This window comes from Zootermopsis nevadensis, unplaced genomic scaffold (assembly GCF_977971745.1).
Source record: "Zootermopsis nevadensis isolate Lab colony 2312 unplaced genomic scaffold, Znev_1.0 Znev_ptg000002l, whole genome shotgun sequence".
NCBI classification, from domain to species: Eukaryota; Metazoa; Arthropoda; class Insecta; order Blattodea; family Termopsidae; genus Zootermopsis; species Zootermopsis nevadensis.
The window spans coordinates 22,265,540-22,286,485 of NW_028259134.1; the positions used below are offsets into that span (position 1 = coordinate 22,265,540).

Below are 20,946 nucleotides of genomic sequence, written 5' to 3' on the forward strand. Positions count from 1 at the left end.
GGGACCTGATGATATGGCTTGACATCAACGTCTATCTGTCGCCCATTATTACAAACAGTCTATAAATGTCTAGAAAGGAGAGGTTTTGTCATTAAAGCCGGGTGCAATGTAGTAAAATCACAATTATTTTATTAATTTTATTTTGTTCTAACTTTTCTTTTTGTGATTAATTAAAATCAACTATTTTTTACACAATTTTATGTCCATGGCATTTTGTCATATTGCTTTGGGGTATGCCAATTCTTCTTTAAACCCAAGAGGATTTTACAAACAAAAATTATTTTGCAAACATTTCGGAGTCATAATTTGAAAATGGAAGTCAATTCAACAAAACAATATTAACAAAGTGGACCTGCCGTGTATATAAACACATGCCAGCTCTCATACGAAAAATAAATTGAGGTTAGGTTAGGTTAAGCGCTCAAATTGTTATGGCATGATTTGCAACAGGAAACCTCCAGAGCACCTGAATGAGAAGGCCACTGAAGGAGAGTTCAGTTAGCAGAAAAATATTACAAAACATAATTTTAAAAAGTCTATCCTGTTTGGCCAAGGAACGATGCATTTCCCTTGAGTGCAAAATTTCGAATTACCAAGTTTACTTTCACAAATATTTGATAGGAAAATAGAAATTTAAGGCAATGTATATGATTGCAATTCACTAATATGCAAAAATTCTTTGCATTTCAGCATTTTTAAATGTTGTAGACACTGCTAAAAATAAACAATTGACTGTTTTTTTATTACAGCAGATAATTATAATGAATAATATCCATTTTATGTGTTTCAAAGACCATTTATTAGTTTAACCATGCTCGTCCCTAAATACCAACACCCAAACTTACTCATATTTATTAAAATCGGTCTGTCAGATTTTATTTTCATATTAAGTGCCAAACCAATAATTGTTCATAACGTGACCTTCACTACTTCGTTTTGCGTCCTTCCCCAGACACTTATATGACTCACGGTACCAAAGTCCACCAAATGTAACTGGGACAGATTTCTCAAGGCTATTTCCCCTTTCAGTATCATTCCACCACATCTCCACATACATCTAGGCTAAGGACAATAAACCCAAAAGCGGCTACATTTCCATACAAACACGAAAAATGCAACAAAAATAATATTAGGGCCTAAATGGATTTTAAGATGGATTTTCCTGGTCGCTCTCACACGAAAGATAAACTTCAAAGGAATGTTTCCAAAATTATTCTCAAACTTTTTCTGGCAAACCCTTAATATGAATTTCTACTCTACTTACATTTCTTTAAATAAACTGAGCGGAAAAAAGCAGTGATGATTTAACAAAACAAACATTCTTCATCAAACGCCGAACAAAAATATTAAAACTAAACTCGATACATAGATCTCTATAACAGATACAAATACTTTAAAATCCGTAAACCCAAGGCGAAAAACTGACGTCAGACGAGCACAACTCAACCAATAGGCGTTTAAGGATTGTTACAAAATAAAATTATCATGTTTGAAGTTCCATCAAAATTCGCAGATCACGAATTACAACCATTTGCAATTCAAACATTATGATAACAAAATGGCCGATTTAGTCAATGCAACAACGACCTAAGATTCGGGAATGCACCGTTCTTTGTTTCACCCGCTCGCCACGTTGAGGCACAGGATTTGAGCGGGACCTGAAACAAACAAACAAACGAAACGTCTCCTGTAAGAACAGCAACAAACAAAAGTGAATTAACAACATCAAAGGAAAAACTTACCTGTGCTGTTGGTACTCCTGATCTGTCTTCTGATGCTGATATATATTTTTTTAATAACGCTGACGACAGATGGCGTGTAATGGCGAGTGAGTTGTCCACATTACGTAACACAACTCAATTAAGATGAAAATATTGCGAGCCATCTTTTCCGACTTTGAAGAGAAATATATAAAAAAAAATTGCCCTGCATTCTTGCGAATCGCGACTCTCGTTTTTGGACGGAAGAAACTTTCGATGATTAAACAAAGAATCGATAACCGGGTCCTACAAAAACGACCTTCGTATGATTTGCCCGCAACGATTAAGGGGAAAAAAGTCGTCGACGAATTATGCCTGTGTAAACGAAGTATGGCGATAACGAACAATCCAAAATCGATTTTTTAAGAATATTATTACGTCACGAAGATTTGATTCTCGCAAAATCCTAACGCCTACGGAAATTCGCGGAATTAAAACGCCACGTAAAACGAAGACGTCCCTGAATGCGCGTTGTTGTCACGTGATTATTATTAATATTCGCCCGCGTAACGCGAATCTTCAATGTAACAACGTTCTAAGTCTTTCTCTATGCTGAATCATGAGTTCACTTTACAGTCTGAAACAAGAGCAGAAAACATTAACGAAATCAAAAAGACACGATCCTCAGTTGATACCACGACCAGCCTGGGGTCGGACTGCCGTGATAAGACCGTGTCGATGCTACGACGTACCTGATGACCTGGAAAAAAGCAAATCCCATCCGAAAGCGAATGGGGCCTTAATCTACGGATTAGTAAAATAAAAAATTGTTTCTACGTTACGAAGTACGCGTTGCTCCTCTAGAAGATATCGTTCGATCGGCGTCTGCAAGCTGCTATATCCAATGGAACGCTGAATCCGCTGACACAGAAGAACACAACACAACACAACACTAAACTTCACTGCACCACAGACACTTAAGACAGCCTTGAATTCGACTGGACACAACACTTTTCACAAGGAAGACGAAGGCGAACGCTTAAAGGCTTAAAATTCCTAACCACGAACACGAAATATCCTCGCGGTAACTACAATATCCTCTTAAACAGCTGTTCTAACACCACGCAGGCCCTGAATTCACGAGTCACTAACAAATCGACAGAATGTGTCTGCTCCCGCGGGCACAAGAAATTAAACTCGCGAACCACGAACTGCAAACCTAATAAATTAGATAATTTTCCTGCTAAAATTCTGCCTAAGCTTCTAATCGTGCTTAAGGCTGACGATTCACCTACATACATAATAAGTTTACCTTCTACGCCCTTAACGTCATGAAAAATCAATAAATTGTCTAGCTCGGCTGGCCAATTAGAAGGCGCGTTTAAACCGACACGTATCAAATATCAGAGGCGGATTGTGCAATTTTGAAAACAGCTATTAGGAAGACAGACAAATGCAAGGGGAAACGAGAAACAGATGTGACGCCGATATTCATAAAACGAAGTTAAACAATAACACGGTTTAAAAACTGGGCTCCATACACTAGAGGCTGCATTCCGAAGATACGAACATCGACCCCAGGCTGCGTAACTTCTGTATTTACTGTGGCTATCGTGATTTTATTCGGATTTGACGATCTAGAGAGATCATCCTAACCTCGGCACAATAATGCCGTGACCCTGACCTCGGCACAATAATGCCGTGACCATAAGCTCGGCACAATAATGCCGTGACACTGACCTCGGCACACTAATGCCGTGGTCCTAAGCTCGGCACAATAATGTCGTGACCCTCAGCTCGGCACAATAATGCCGTGACACTGACCTCGGCACACTAATGCCGTGACCCTCAGCTCGGCACACTATTGCCGTGACCCTAAGCTCGGCACAATAATGCCGTGAACCTCAGCTCGGCACACTAATGCCGTGACCCTGACCTAGGCACACTAATGCCGTGACCATAAGCTCGGCACAATAATGCCGTGACAGTGACCTCGGCACACTAATGCCGTGACCCTAAGCTCGGCACACTAATGCCGTGACCCTAAGCTCGGCACACTAATGCCGTGACCCTGACCTCGGCACACTAATGCCGTGGTCCTAAGCTCGGCACACTAATGCCGTGACCCTGACCTCGACACTCTAGTGCCGTGACACTAACCTCGGCACAAACGTGCGCTGATAACAAACTCAGCATTCTAATGCGCTGACCCTAACCTAAGCATTCTAGCCCTAACACCCTATCGTTGTCCGGGCGTCTGTCCCTCACACGTATTGGCATTTGCGTTTTTCGGAAATATTATCATAGATAATTTTATCAATTATCTTTCTTTCATGTACGCGCATTTCCTTGGAAATTCTTCGTTCGGCTTATTCAGTGATATTGACCGAAGAAAGCTTCGGACTCCCTATACACAAACGTCAACTAAAATCCTCGTCCGAAACGTCGACTAATATTGGAAAGAATTCTGATCGGTTTTCGCTTAGCAACGAACTGCGTACCACAGACTGCGAATCTCAGTGTAATTGAACTCCGTTTTTTTTATTCCTACTCCGTATTCAGAAGTACGATTCAAACGAAAGGCGGCGGTGAGCCCTGAAACTCATTTTAAAGCGAATTTTTACAATAAATTCTGAAGCCAATGAAAAAATGTCAGTGGGCACACATGAACGTACAATTGGTGTTGGTTTAGTTAGTGTTTGCCGGCCATGCATTCATGCAGAAGAGAACCCACAGGCAAGAGATACAGAATGGTAGTAAAAAGTAGTGTTGAGTTTGTTGGCGTGTTAGTTAGTAAGTATGTTCGTAAGTTGTACAAATCATGTGTGGTAACTGACACAAAGCAATTTTTTTATCAGACTGCGACGTCACGTGACGTGTTCTTTCTTTTTAATACAACATTTAACAGCAAGTTAAATAAAATTTGATTTTGAATTGTCAGATCGCAGGCCAAAATTTTAGGAATTAATGATGTTATCGTAACGATGGCAGAAGAAAACCGCGTATAATTTGGAGGAGTAACTAATTAATCAAATAGTTACTTTTGTAGCAAACGGCCTAAAAATTCACATTTGCTGATTTTAAAACACACGCATCAGATTCGTAAAATCTTTCGAACGTATTTCAGCAAAAACCGCATTTAATGACCGCCCAGTTTGCTCCTGTCATGACGCGTCGCCACTTCTCTGAGGCTCGTCACGTGATAGGGAATCTGCCCTTGGCACATTCAAGAACGAAACTCACGCCTGGGAGTCTAATTTCAGTGACAGATTGGAACGAACTCTCTCCGCACAGGTGCAGAAGTCAGCGCATATGACTCGGCAAAAGGAACGTCGAAACCTTCAATTGCTCCAACTTTCGCAACGTAAACAGATATTTTCTAGGAATATATTATGAGACGCTGTACCAACTGGATAAGTTTAGTGACAGAATGTCAGTATTCTGGATCCCTTAAGAAGAAGGGTCTATTGAGGACTAAATAAATACATATCAAGAGCACATTTGTGCACGCCTCCTATCATCAGCACTCTAGAAAATGCCATTAATTATGAGCACACTGGTACCAGCCCTATATCATCAGCACAATATTGCATAACTCCTATCACCAGCACAATAGTGCAAGACTCCTATCACCAGCACAATAGTGCAACACTCCTATCACCAGCACAATAGTGCAAGACTCCTATCACCAGCACAATAGTGCAAGACTCCTATCACCAGCACAATAGTGCAAGACTCCTATCACCAGCACAATAGTGCAAAACTCCTATCACCAGCACAATAGTGCAAGACTCCTATCACCAGCACAATAGTGCAAGACTCCTATCACCAGCACAATAGTGCAAGCTTCCTATCACCAGCACAATAGTGCAAAACTACTATCACCAGCACAATAGTGCAAGCTTCCTATCACCAGCACAATAGTGCAAGACTCCTATCACCAGCACAATAGTGCAAGACTCCTATCACCAGCACAATAGTGCAAGACTCCTATCACCAGCACAATAGTGCAGGACTCCTATCACCAGCACAATAGTGCAAAACTCCTATCATCTGCATTGTAATTCACGCCTTATTATATGAAATGCATTATAGGATGTTAATCCACTCTTGCGCTACAGAAGAAAGTACTCAGGCCTCTGTTAAAGTTATTGATTATGACAGCTCATCATTACACCAAGTTCATCTGTAAGTAAATTCACATCTAAAAATCTGTCAGGAGTGGTCACTGCCACCGGGTATAAACTCATTTGCAGTCAATAATAAATAATAATAATAATAATAGTAATAAAATTGGCTGTAATAAGTTATATTATTCTCTGGAGAATTAAGTAGGCATTATCACATACACTGCCATGTAAAATATATCCAGAATTGTTTCCAAAAACTTTCCAGGGAAACTAATCTCAATGATACTGCTTAAAATTTAAGTATTTCCTTCTTCATATGTTGTATTTTGAAATAAAATTCACTCTCACTTATAAAATACGATTAAAAATGTATATATAACTTAAAATTAATAACACTGAGTTTACATACTGCAAAATATTTAACCTGGAACTTTTGCAAGATTCTAGCTTGCAAAGATGGCCGCCATTACAATCAGGAGGGTTGCTAATTTGCATAAAGCGACGCCATATTTGCTAAAAACGTCCGGGCTAGTTCACTTTCAAATGTTTCTTCGCAAAACACAATTACAGACTACCTGACCCAGAATCACAAATTCAATGAAAATTATTATTTAAAATTGTTAAGAAACTTCTGACAAAACTTTTAGTAAACACCTCATCTTAATTATTATTGTTAGAACCGACGGGTAATATAAACTTTGTGGGAACTATTTTATGACGTCACCCGGCGAATTACTGCCGAGCACTCTCTGCACGATTCTAGCTGCATTTTAATTACCAGTATTGCAACAAAATCACCAATAAACATTTCTAAGTCGTCTACTTATCACAGATTGATGCTATTTCACCGCAAAATATCTTTACAACAAGACCGCCAAAATATTCAAAAAGTCCGCCATGACACCTGCCACTTCAATTCGTTTTCTTCATCTCCCAAAATACAATTCCTGACCTAACTTCTACCAAAACTACAATCTCACTGTTTTACGAATTTTTTTTATAAAAATTACGGAGAACATTTTAGTATTATCACAACTGACGTAAAGCACTATCTTACGTGGGGGCTACTGCTGTATGTGACGTCACCTAGCAAACTACTGTCACGTCCTACCTGAACACTTCAAACTGCATTTAATTCGCCTGAAATAAGATTAAAACTTCGATAAACAGTCGGAAGTCGCCTGGATCACAGAGTTGGAATCTTTTTTCACCACAAAATCTGACTATTTACCTGGATTTCAACTAAAAAGCTGCAGCTCGTAACGCACACTTCCGATCCCGACCAAACGCAATTGCTCTCTGTCGCTAGGAACAAAGATGGCTGCCGAAGGGGTTTACACGACTGACAGCACGGAACGTCTCGTATGAGCGGTGGATCCAAGGAATAATTTACTTAACAGCAGTAGAAGCGAAAAGACGAGAGACAACTTCAGAAATCGAGTCTTTAAAGCAATTTAGCCTTCTACATAAAAGTTATGCCTCCACGCCCTCAATACGCCTTCTCGTCTTAGTGCCTACACACTCGATTGCTGGACAGACTATAAAAATAAATCAGTTTTGTCGCCTGCCACGTCTGAGAAACGGAATTAAAATTAATTAATTAATTCGTTGTTTTATTATTAATTTATTTTTATTGAGAAAGTGGTTACCTTATCGACTTTGCCTATCGGCCACTTCGCGCATATTCTCTCTCTCTCTCCATCCATCTCTTTCTCGCACACCGCGCCTCACGTCACGGAGTTTACGAGACAATTTCTCGAACCCGGTGCTGCCCGTTCACATTCTACCCCACTTGTATCACTCCGCGGCTACTTTGATAGTATGAGAAAATATTATGATTTTCCCAACCCTCAACAAGCCGGGCCATATTGTTTACTGAAGCACTTTGTATGCGAGGTTGTCTGTAATTAACAAAATTTTCAATCCCAGTGCCTATAAATATAAAAGCATCGAATCTTCATAAAATCCCTCATTTTTAATTCATTCTCTGTCTTGGAGTCTATAAGACGTTTTCGTAATTTTATCGTGACCTTGGTTTCACCCACACAGCGAACTGACTGTCTCGATCAGAGTTCTTAACAAACTAAAACACACCCCCTCGGCCACAGAGACTTCTCGAAACGAAACTTTGTCGTATGATTCCTTGGTTTTAAGTATGTAGGTTGTTGTCTGTCCCAGATGTGTGTGGTTTCGTAGCCCGGCTAAGGAAATACGACATTTATTGAACTCGGTTAATACAAACGTTTTCTACGCTGTTCTGATGCGTTGAGAAGGTTTTTAAGGGACATCTGGCATTTACTGAGTCGGTCAGCGTATTGTTCGCTTTTACGAAACGAGAGAGTTCATCGGACAGTTCACTAAACTTGCCTGTGGACTCTGTCTTAAGCATTTTAACCCAGTGCGCCCATATGAAGGAATTGGAAGGTCATTGTGTTTCAAGTGCACCTGCTCCCGATATGAGTTACGTTGGGTGACAGATCAAGGACTGTAGGCTGTTTGTGATTTAGGAATACGATGATTTCCCTTTAAATTGGCTTTAAGTGTAGAGTAGCACAGTTGCTAATTTGATTTGTATCCATTAAGTTGAAGTGAAGTTATCCACTGACAATTGAAACCTATAAGCCAAGAGTTATATAAGTTACACGATGTTTAATAATGGTAATAATACGTGTAACATGAAAGAGATGATTATTAGTGCAAATATAGGCCTTTGGTGGTCATTACAAAATCATTATATTCCTTTGGAGATAGCTTAGTGTGATAGTTAATACGAGGGATAATTCGAGAACTGCTGCCATCTTGACAGCTGCATAATGAAGCTCCAATTTCCCCCCCCCCCAGAAAACCCTAAACAGTTTCTCAAGGTTGGTAGCAAGAGGTTGGTAGCATGAGAAACAAAAATAAAAGAAATGTTCTAGAACATTGCGTGGGAATCATTTTGGCTTGGCAATATTCACAATGGGGATGAAATGCAGTGCTTATCTGCCCTCTCCCTGCATCTTTTTAATGAGCTGTTACTGGTCTGGCCAATGGGAGGCCATGTCTTGTTCATTGGTTGAGGGGAAGTGTGTGAACAGAGAGTGAGCAGGGCACACCACGGCACGGCACGGAGATAGACTCGGTACGGCACGGAAGCAGACTTGGCACGGAACGGAAGCTGACTCAGCACGGCACGGATAGAGACACGTGCGGCTATGAAATAGGTCAGGGTTCGTGACTGTACGTTTTGAATAGATCAGGTTCGAATCCCGATATTGTTTTTTGACAGCTTTTCTGCTTTCTGTTTGTTTTGCTTTCTTACTCTGTACAGAAATGATTTTAATTTATTTTGAAACTAGGGCGTATAAAAAGTCAGAGAGTAATGAATCATATCCGGAAGATGAAACGCAGTTTTTGAAGATGTCTGTTTGATGGGTTGTTGTTCCGAATAGTCTGGTAGAAGTTTACTAACGTTTCAGAGGTCCTTGCTGCCTCCATCGGCAGGGAGGACGAGTGAATCTTAGAGAAACAAAGAATGAGTCGATCGATATCTGGTACCGTAGAAAGGCTACTAGATGGCAGAACAAGTATCTTCAGCTCTACAGTCGTTCAGCCGGTCAAGAAATGCCCATCAGAGCAGTGCATGTAGCACGCATGGGAGAGAAAAGAAACTCATACAGATTTTGGGTGGGCAAAATAGAAGGAAAGAGATCACTGAGAAGATCTAAAGGTAGATGAGAGGATAATATTAAAATCGATCTTAAAATAGGATGGGGTGGTATGGACTGGATTAATCTGGCTCGGGAGCTTGAAAATTAAAGTGTACAAAACAATAATCTTGCCTGTTGTTTTGTATGGGTGTGAAACATGGTCTCTCACTCTGAGGGAGGAACATAGATTGCAGGTGTTTGAGAATCGGGTGTTGAGGAGGATATTTCTGCCTAAGAGGGAAGACGATGGGGCATGGAGAAAACTGTACAATGACGAGCTTAAAAATCTGTACTCCGCCCCCAGTATTGTGAGGGTGATTAAGTTGAGAAGAATGAGATGGGTGGGGCATGTAGCGCGCATGGATGGGACAAACGGTGTGCACCGGGTGTTGGTTGGGAAGCCTGAGGGGAAGACATCTCTGAGGAGACCTAGACGTAGATGGGAGGATAATCTCAGGCGGGATCTACGGGAGATAGGAGTTGAAGGAGACTGGATTTTGTTGGCCCAGGACAGGGTCCGGTGGATGGCTTTGGTTAATTCGGTGATGAACCTTCGGGTTCCCTAAGCCATCTGGTTGGTTGGGTCCACTATTTGGGAAGCCTGAGGGGAAGAGACCGCTGGGGAGACCTAGACGTAGATGGGAGGATAATCTCAGGCGGGATCTATGGGAGACAGGAGTTGAAGGAGACAGGGTCTGGTGGAGGGCTTTGGTTAGTTCGGTGATGAACCTTCGGGTTCCGTAAGCCATCTAGTTAGTTAGTTAGTTAGTTAGTTATTAAAAATGAGACGGATTGATGATACTGATGATTAGACTAATATACAAATAATAATCTTTTGTGATTAACAAAATATATTTTTATTTCATTTGGTTTGAATACGCACAATAATGTAATGAAAACAAAACAAAAGACAATAATTCTAAATAAACAATGGATAACCAGGAAACATCGAGATCAAATTGAACTAAGGATAAAATAACGCGAGAATATTGAAGAGAGATATCGAATGAACTTTGCGAATGAATTGAAGCAGGCGAGACTGGTTCTCTGAAAACATGTTGAAATGACGTCGATCCAACTACACACGCTTCACAGCAACCAAGGCCATAGATTTCGACAATTTTATTCTTCACTGTTTATTCATCGATTCCTCTCTTAATTTTCTCGTCCAACCTCGCGATTTTCACTTTTGTCCGAACTACGTGATTCGCCGGTTTTGAGTTTATGTTTGTCCAGTTTGTTTCGGTCAAGTTGGTCTAGTTTTAAATTGTATTTATTTTCCATCTGTCTTATTTCTTCTCTCCAATAATCCACTTCGAATTGCAGATCCCTGTTTCTTATCTTTAGCATCTCATTCTCGTTATGGTAGGATTGGGCTTTCAATAAATATCGGTCGCGGTCCGCCATTAAACACTCGATGTAATTTTTGTCTGCCTGCAAACATAACACAACATTCAGAATAGGTTTATCAAAAACATTGTTACATTCAAATTCCTTATCTTTAACATTCGTAATCTTTGAAATCATCACGTAAAGGTCACACTTACTTTTTAACATCTGTTGTTAAGAATTTTTGCCAGCCTTTAACTATTTACATTTTATTATTGACAATGCGTCCAGACCGGCTCTGGGGCCCACCCATTCTCCTATCCAATGGGGACCGGGGTCCTTTCCCGAGGGAACAATTATCAGTTATCCGTCGTGCATCGTAAAACGTCAGAATAACGCAGAAACATTTACTGATATTTCAGCTAAAGTGAAATTTGAGATCTCTTGGAACACACGACGGTAAAAAACACAGTAACTTGTGTTAAAAGATATTCAGCGCGACCAGATGAACACTGAACTAGGAGAGTCGAAATATGAGTTGTAAATCTTTGGTCCGAAATGGGTTTAATTGTGGTCAACACTGGGGGAAAAAAAATGGCATGCAAATTTTTAATATTATTATCATGTTTACTACCCACGCATTGCGATAATACTAATAATTATTGTGATTCTAACGCATTATTAGTCCTCAGTATTCTGTTTACGACTCGGTAAACATATTTATTCAACATAAATTGACATTATGATCCCCGAATAACTGTGGCGGTGTACACTTCTACTTTCCCGAAGAGTGTTCTCCGATAACAAAAAATCACGACAGACAGCATCTCGAATGCTACATATAGGCCCACAGACCCCTTTTAATAAAATACGAATTTTCTCGCAGCTGATAAAAAGTCCCGAAACGTCGTGAGATGCTCAATTTCAAGCTGGAATTGCTGTAGAAAATTACATACCCCTGGCGAATGGCATCCCGCAACCCTCACAAACGCTCTAAATTCTGAATTTTAATATTTTATCGTCATCCTACCTAGAGGCAACTGCAGATATTCTGTGACAGGAATTAGATTTTATAAGAGTTTTGCCTGGAGGTACAGTAATTATTATTAAGAGTTACAGGAGCGTTCAAAAGACTTTCCACACGCCGTTCATAAAATGAGGGCAGGGCAGATCGTACTCACCTCATTTGTGGAGGAAACGAACTCCCAAAACCTCCAGGCTCTCTGACGTTTTTCGGCCTCTACGTTCAACGCGTCAATCCGATGTTCCAAGTCGCGAATAATTTCATCTTCCGTTAATTTGTGAGTCGTCAGTTGTTCCGTAACTTCCGTCAGGTTTTCATCTACGAACTTGAACCTTTGTTCCATGGCGTCTATCTCACGCATAACCTGTTCTTCGTAATAGTCGATATTGGCTTTCAACTCCTTCCAGAGGGCACTCGACTTTCTAGTGTTCTCCTCAAGCATTTCGCTAACATCGACAGTTAAACTCTGACTCTGATGAGACAATTTTACAAACTGATCATCAATCATAAGTGCAATTTGATTTTTGGCTTCGTTAATAATCATTTTGACATCCGTTTGTAAACACTCGGCATTCTTATGGCCACAATTACGCTCAATGTTCGCTGCTTGACAGAGAGACTGTTCGCTTTCCTTAACCATTGCAGCTTTTTCAGAAATTAATTTTTCCTCCGTGTACGGAATTTCTTCGTTTGAGTTATCGCTTTCAGCAGCTGGAATCTGATCATCAATTATTGACTCCACCTGACTTTGAACTTCCTCATGAATACGCATTTCGGTTTCCATTTGAAAGAATTTCTGTTCAATAGCCATTACTTCGGCTAACAGCTGTTCCTTTAGGAACTCGTTCTGATTTATGAACTCATCTCTCATTTTTGAGGTGTCACTGAATTGAGCGTCGTGTAGATAGTAAATTTCGGTTCTCAGAGAACGAATTTTAGTGTCTAGACTGTACAATTGCTCTTCCAAATAAACGCAAATCTCATCTTTTGTTTCTTCAGCAAGCTGAAATTGTGTCTCCAACTCCTTCACCCTCGTCTGCAGAAAATCCCTTACGGATCTCAGATCACCACATTCTTCATCCAGGGATTTTCCATCGTTGGAGTTGCCTGCCTGCTCCTCGATTACCTCTTGCTGTTTTATATCTTGAGGTGGTTCGCAGGTTTCGACGTCCTTAATGCCTTCCTCAGTCTTGACGTACCCAACCTTGTCTTCCATAATGTTGTTTAATGTTGCTAACCTGCAGTCAAAAGAGTTAGATTTTCAAGAAGGGGCAGTTTCATGTCTCCCCCCCCCCCCCGCTTTAATCGCACGTCATTCAATATTTTGTATAACCCTGCGCCTATAATTTTTTAATATAAGTGAGAAATAAGTTACTCCATTTCTAAAAAGAAAATATGTGTTTTGTATCGGCTATTTTTTTTGGACGCTGGTATATGTTTTTTGGACACCCCTGTGCTAATATTTTTAAGGACGTCTTGGATTATCGTGTATTTAAGTGTTAAATAGAGAAAAATAATAAGAAAGTATGTAATTATTGATTTTATACGACCAGCTTTGACTTCGTCAATTGTATTACGAGATGAGTCGGGGGGAAGTGGTCGTGGCCGACTTCACTGACCTTTCTCAACGCGCTCCTGAGGTAAACATCTAATATGTAATTCTTGAAGAAATGAAGCAGGTAGTTCCGAAAGGCGCCTATCACTCGCTAGATAAATAAAGCCAATAGCCTAAACAGTTGATGAAACTTATGTAATTTAAAATAAGAGTCTGTCTATTAGCACAGCGCAGATCACTTACCTATAATCTGATTTGTTTTCGGTTTTACTTAAATCCTGGAAAAGAAAAAGAATTGAATGCTTAAAGAATGAAAAATTGTCTGTGGGAAATGGACTGGTTTATTAAATTCCCCCCGTGTGTTCCCAACAAGACAACAATTCCACTGTCGAAGTCTGACTTTTATAGATCTACTCAATCGCGCTGTATCGATTTTATAAAAATCTTAATTGTTTTTAAGCCCGCAGTGTGATTAAGGGGTAAACAAAGAACATAAAGAAATTAGATAAAAAATGCGAGAGACGTAAGGAAAATATTACGGAACGTGCAGACGAACTTAGAAGTCAAAATAACCTATGGCCACCTGACACATCAGAAACTCGCGAGAAAGTAGACCAGAGACTCCAATTACGACGCGGAAAATCGCAAATTCTCAAAACGGCCTAGAATAAAACTTTTCTAAAGGAAAAGCCGAATTAATTGTATGTTGTTTTAAAAAAAGAGGCCTGCTGTTATGAAACATTTGTAACGATGTACTGTCGGTGGATTCTACGATTTATTTATTATTATTTAGTGTTCTGTCTGACGACAGGTCCATATGAACAGGATCCTTCCATCCTTTTCTCGGACTGGGACCTGTTCATATACGTTCTTGGCAGATGATCCAGAAGTGGTTTGCCATTGCCTTCTTCTGTGTGTGAATGGAGTAATTGTTGGGATGCCACGGAGGAAAACTCCGTGTTGCCTAGACCACGGCCTTGCCCAACACAAGTTATAAATTCGGGCACCGCCGGGAATCGAACCCGAGACCCCAGGATTACAAGGTCAGCGTTCTAACCGCTAGACCACCTCATCTTATTATTATTTAGTGTTCTGTCTGACGACAGGTCCATATGAACAGGATCCTTCCATCCTTTTCTCGGACTGGGACCTGTTCATATACGTTCTTGGCAGATGATCCAGAAGTGGTTTGCCATTGCCTTCTTCTGTGTGTGAATGGAGTAATTGTTGGGATGCCACGGAGGAAAACTCCGTGTTGCCTAGACCACGGCCTTGCCCAACACAAGTTATAAATTCGGGCACCGCCGGGAATCGAACCAGAGACCCCCATAATTACAAGGCCAGCGTTCTAACCGCTAGACCACCTCATCTTATTATTATTTAGTGTTCTGTCTGACGACAGGTCCATATGAACAGGATCCTTCCATCCTTTTCTCGGACTGGGACCTGTTCATATACGTTCTTGGCAGATGATCCAGAAGTGGTTTGCCATTGCCTTCTTCTGTGTGTGAATGGAGTAATTGTTGGGATGCCACGGAGGAAAACTCCGTGTTGCCTAGACCACGGCCTTGCCCAACACAAGTTATAAATTCAGGCACCGCCGGGAATCGAACCCGAGACCCCAGGATTACAAGGCCAGCGTCGCGTCTCTTAACCTTGTTCTGAAAAAATTGAATCCAATCTACACATCGTTTGTTCAAGATCCATTTTAATATTATTTTATCATCTACGCCAAGGTCTTTACAAGTAGTTCCCAGACTAAAGTTCTGCGTATTTTTCATCTCCGTACAAAGAAAAAATAATTCCGTATTACGCAATATCTCCTTATAATTGTTCATCACGTTTACATAAACTTCATTTTATCGCATCCTACAGACATTTAACTACAGTTTTGTGCCAAATAAATTTGTTTTTTCTCTTATAAGCTGCTTTCAGAATTATTATAGGAACACACAGTTCATAAAATGAGTTCAGTGGGAGATACTCACGTCTTCCACCAAGCAGCAGAATCTCCGACATCTCCTTCGAAACCACTTGATTCTATCTCTTACATTTATTTCAGTCTTTGGTTTATTAAGCTGATTCCTTGGAGTTTCGTGCATTGAAAAGAAGTTGTCTATCTTAAAACACACCAAAACTTTCCCACCAGCTAATATTACGACTCACCACACAACAACTCAGAAGTTCGTATTATAACAGAATAACCACGGCGACGAACCAAAATCCCAGCCATTGTTACGTAATCACACCAACAAATGATCCGCAACAATGTAAACAAATCTAAGGGATATACCATTGTTAAGTAATCTTTGCATGTTTTCATGAAATGAATAGATATTCAGCTCTGTCTGTCTTTGTGGTGTAATTTTCTATCTAACTATAAAAATTTGTGATTTGTAGTCGTCGTAAAAAACAAATGACGTCATTAAACAATGTCACGTTATATTTGTTCACTCGGCATTGTTGTACCAACACAACAATGCCGAGTAAACAAATGACTTGAAAAATGATTTGAGTACGACACTAAACTAACCCCCCCGAAGTGGGGTTAGTTGCGTTTTAAAAACTTCACCAAAATCTTTCGTAAAATATTTTCTTATTTTTGTAGGAGCACGTTTTCTCAACATCTGATGCTGATCCAAAACGAGGCATTTACAACTTAAAGCGACTGAGGTTTTTGATTAAAACTGTTAGGAAATCAAGTAATGTAATATTTGTACATGCATATGTAAATAAATAACATGATTGAAATACAAAAACGCATTTTTTAAATTTTTAGCGAATATTTTTTCATAACAAATTAGGTTATATTTTGCCTTTTTTGGGGTCATATTTGCATGCATATTTCTCGGTTTTTGAGGTCATGAACATACGAACCCTAGTCATTATGAATGTGAGAGGGAATCAGGAAGGGCTCGAATTGAATGGTCTGCACCAATTAGTTTCCTGTGCTGATGACGTCAAATTTGCTGGAGAATGGAGCGGGTAACATAACCAAGAATTCAGAAACCCTCCTACAGGCTAACAAGGAAATAGGCCTAGAAGGAAATGGACGTTTTACGGAATCAACTACGGCGGAAATATAATTATAAGTAATACAACATTTGAAAATGTCTAAAAAAATTATTTATCTGGTAACAACAATAACAAATAGAAATAAAGTCCATGATGTGAACACGGTGATGAACCTTCGGGTTCCATAAAATATTGAGTGGCTAAGCGACTGCTGGCTTCTCAGGAAGGACTCGGCTCCATGAAGTAAGAAAGTTGGCAGTTGTTTTAAAGGCATTGCTTATGTATCAGTAAAGGAGTGACACGAGAAAAGTGTGGTGTCGCACGGACCTGGGTTTTAACGTGTGATGTATAGATGTAACGCCACTGACCGTGCCCCATCCCACAGTGCCCCCTTTTAACGCTGGGCGTTACTAGTTCTCCCGACACAACATGGCCGCCGGCGCACCATTGGCCAACGAGGTCCCAGCTCCAGCCATAAGAAACCGAATGAACTTGCGCACGAAGTCATCCAATGGGGCACAGAGCAAGACATCTAAGATGGCGGCCCATGATGTAAATGATTATATAATTACCATGACAACAAAACACGTACATTCCGGGGATATACTAGAGACAGCTGAGCTACGATCAAATTCTCAAGAATTATTCTTCGTCATGGAATTATTATTCTTGTTGAAAAAAAACTGTCTTCTCGCATTTCGTTTCGTGTAGTCGGCAGATATATACGGACGTTTCGGAGGCGTTAACTGCCTACATTATCAGGGTCATGATACAGGCAACAAAAACCTCTGAAACTCGGTCAGTTCAACGCTATTCGACATCGCACCAGAGAGCCTTCTTCAGAAACTTAAACCTCATTATGTTTGGTGTTTTGGTTTGAATCTTATAATTATCACGTTCACGATGCATGGAATATTATTAAAAATTAATCGGTTATATTAAATATGCCTTGAATGAAAGGCCGCTTGGCTGGTAAATCTTATTAGTATTCATGGATTACTATAAAATGATAAAATGTGTATCACTCAACTGAAAGCTGCTTTCGTTTTCTTAATTCCTATGCATATTAATTTGCATAATGGCCTCCAGGCCTATTTATTTAATGTTCAAAGCATTGTATTTTTCTCACATAATATAAACGCTAAACAAATCCAGAACTATGAACTAAGCAGAGCATTGAGAAAGCTAACGAGCTTCGACCTTAACAAATGCTGTTGTAAACTTGCTTCTTTCCACTGAAAATTCCGTATACAGAGCCCGAAGTCTGTCACACAACACAGATCTGACGTGACTCATATCGGGAGCAGGTGGACTTGAAACACAATGACCTTCCAATTCCTTCATATGAGCGTACTGGGTTTAAATGCTTAAGACAGAGTCCACAGGCAAGTTTAGTGAACTGTCCGATGAACTTTCTCGTTTCGTAAAAGCGAACAACACGCTGACCGACTCAGTAAATGCCAGATGTCCCTTAAAAACCTTCTCAACGCATCAGAACAGCGTAGAAAACGTTTGTATTAACCGAGTTCAATAAATGTCGTATTTCCTTAGCCGGGCTACGAAACCACACACATCTGGGACAGACAACAACCTACATACTTAAAACCAAGGAATCATACGACAAAGTTTCGTTTCGAGAAGTCTCTGTGGCCGAGGGGGTGTGTTTTAGTTTGTTAAGAACTCTGATCGAGACAGTCAGTTCGCTGTGTGGGTGAAACCAAGGTCACGATAAAATTACGAAAACGTCTTATAGACTCCAAGACAGAGAATGAATTAAAAATGTGGGATTTTATGAAGATTCGATGATTTTATATTTATAGGCACTGGGACTGGAATTTTGTTAATTACAGACAACCTCGCATACAAAGTGCTTCAGTAAACAATATGGCCTGGCTTGTTGAGGGTTGAGATATTTCATAATATTTTCTCATACTATCAAAGTAGCCGCGGAGTGATACAAGTGGGGTAGAATGTGAACGGGCAGCACCGGGTTCGAGAAATTGTCTCGTAAACTCCGTGACGTGAGGCGCGGTGTGCGAGAGAGATGGATGGAGAGAGAGAAAATATGCGCGAAGTGGCCGATAGGCAAAGTCGATAAGGTAACCACCTTCTCAATAAAAATAAATTAATAATAAAACAACGAATTAATTAATTAATTTTAATTTCGTCCCTCAGACGTGGCAGGCGACAAAACTGATTTATTTTTATAGTCTGTCCAGCAATCGAGTGTGTAGGCAGTAAGACGAGAAGGCGTATTGAGGGCGTGGAGGCATAACTTTTATGTAGAAGGCTAAATTGCTTTAAACAGTCGATTTCTGAAGTTGTCTCTCGTCTTTTCGCTTCTACTGCTGTTAAGTAAATTATTCCTTGGATCTACCGCTCATACGAGACGTTCCGTGCTGTCAGTCGTGTAAACCCCTTCGGCAGCCATCTTTGTTCCTAGCGACAGAGAGCAATTGCGTTTGGTCGGGATCGGAAGTGTGCGTTACGAGCTGCAGCTTTTTAGTTGAAATCCAGGTAAACAGTCAGATTTTGTGGTGAAAAAAGATTCCAACTCTGTGATCCAGGCGACTTCCGACTGTTTATCGAAGTTTTAATCTTATTTCAAGCGAATTAAATGCAGTTTGAAGTGTTCAGGTAGGACGTGACAGTAGTATGCTAGGTGACGTCACATACAGTAGTAGCCCCCACGTAAGATAGTGCTTTACGTCAGTTGTGATAATACTAAAATGTTCTCCGTAATTTTTATAAAAAAAATTCGTAAAACAGTGAGATTGTAGTTTTGGTAGAAGTTAGGTCAGGAATTGTATTTTGGGAGATGAAGAAAACGAATTGAAGTGGCAGGTGTCATGGCGGACGTTTTGAATATTTTGGCGGTCTTGTTGTAAAGATATTTTGCGGTGAAATAGCATCAATCTGTGATAAGTAGACGACTTAGAAATGTTTATTGGTGATTTTGTTGCAATACTGGTAATTAAAATGCAGCTAGAATCGTGCAGAGAGTGCTCGGCAGTAATTCGCCGGGTGACGTCATAAAATAGTTCCCACAAAGTTTATATTACCCGTCGGTTCTAACAATAATAATTAAGATGAGGTGTTTACTAAAAGTTTTGTCAGAAGTTTCTTAACAATTTTAAATAATAATTTTCATTGAATTTGTGATTCTGGGTCAGGTAGTCTGTAATTGTGTTTTGCGAAGAAACATTTGAAAGTGAACTAGCCCGGACGTTTGCAACAAATATGGCGTCGCTTTATGCAAATTAGCAACCCTCCTGATAGTAATGGCGGCCATCTTCGCAAGCTAGAACCCTGCAAAAGTTCCAGGTTAAATATTTTGCAGTATGTAAACTCAGTGTTATTAATTTTAAGTTATATATACATTTTTAATCGTATTTTATTAGTGAGAGTGAATTTTATTTCAAAATACAGCATATGAAGAAGGAAATACGTAAATTTTAAGCAGTATCATTGAGATTAGTTTCCCTGGAAAGTTTTTGGAAACAATTCTGGATATATTTTACATGGCAGTGTATGTGATAATGCCTAGTTAATTCTCCAGAGAATAATATAACTTATTACAGCCAATTTTATTACTATTATTATTATTATTATTTATTATTGACTGCAAATGAGTTTATACCCGGTGGCAGTGACCACTCCTGACAGATTTTTAGATGTGAATTTACTTACAGATGAACTTGGTGTAATGATGAGCTGTCATAATCAATAACTTCAACAGAGGCCTGAGTACTTGTTTCTGTAGCGCAAGAGTGGATTAACATCGTATAATGCATTTCATATGATAAGGCGTGAATTACGATGCAGATGATAGGAGTTTTGCACTATTGTGCTGGTGATAGGAAGCTTGCACTATTGTGCTGGTGATAGGAGTTTTGCACTATTGTGCTGGTGATAGGAAGCTTGCACTATTGTGCTGGTGATAAGAAGCTTGCACTAAGGTGCTGGTGATAGGAATCTTGCACTATTGTGCTGGTGATAGGAGTTTTGCACTATTGTGCTGGTGATAGGAGTCTTGCACTATTGTGCTGGTGATAGGAAGCTTGCACTATTGTGCTGGTGATAGGAAGCTTGCACTATTGTGCTGGTGATAAGAAGCTTGCACTATTGTGCTGGTGATAGGAATCTTGCACTATTGTGCTGGTGATAGGAGTTTTGCACTATTGTGCTGGTGATAGGAGTTTTGCACTATTGTGCTGGTGATAGGAAGCTTGCACTATTGTGCTGGTGATAGGAGTTTTGCACTATTGTGCTGGTGATAGGAGTCTTGCACTATTGTGCTGGTGATAGGAGTCTTGCACTATTGTGCTGGTGATAGGAAGCTTGCACTATTGTGCTGATGATAGGAAGCTTGCACTACATTTCTAATGATAGGCATACACCGAAATGGTGATGATGGGGCGCTTGCAATATTGTGTTGATGATATAGGGCTGGTACCAGTGTGCTGATGATTAATGGCATTTTCTAGAGTGCTGATGATAGGAG

The 20,946-nt window shown here is 40.0% G+C and overlaps 1 protein-coding gene across 2 annotated transcripts; it reads right to left on the minus strand.

The window, feature by feature from the left end:
- Positions 1-10,372: 10,372 nt before the first annotated feature.
- Positions 10,373-15,595, minus strand: LOC110839989 (uncharacterized). 2 transcript variants are annotated; one of them, XM_087353761.1, is made up of 4 exons: positions 15,416-15,595; positions 13,671-13,705; positions 12,030-13,110; positions 10,374-10,953 (listed from the first exon to the last, which is right to left on the minus strand). In XM_087353761.1, exons 1-4 carry the CDS (start codon positions 15,527-15,529, stop codon positions 10,675-10,677), a joined length of 1,509 nt encoding a protein of 502 aa, XP_087209887.1. In that variant the 5' UTR covers positions 15,530-15,595; the 3' UTR covers positions 10,374-10,674. The 2 variants fall into 2 exon arrangements, with proteins under 2 accessions (XP_087209896.1, XP_087209887.1); XM_087353770.1 differs by lacking the exon at positions 13,671-13,705 and having other exon boundaries at positions 10,373-10,953; positions 15,416-15,514.
- Positions 15,596-20,946: the final 5,351 nt, after the last annotated feature.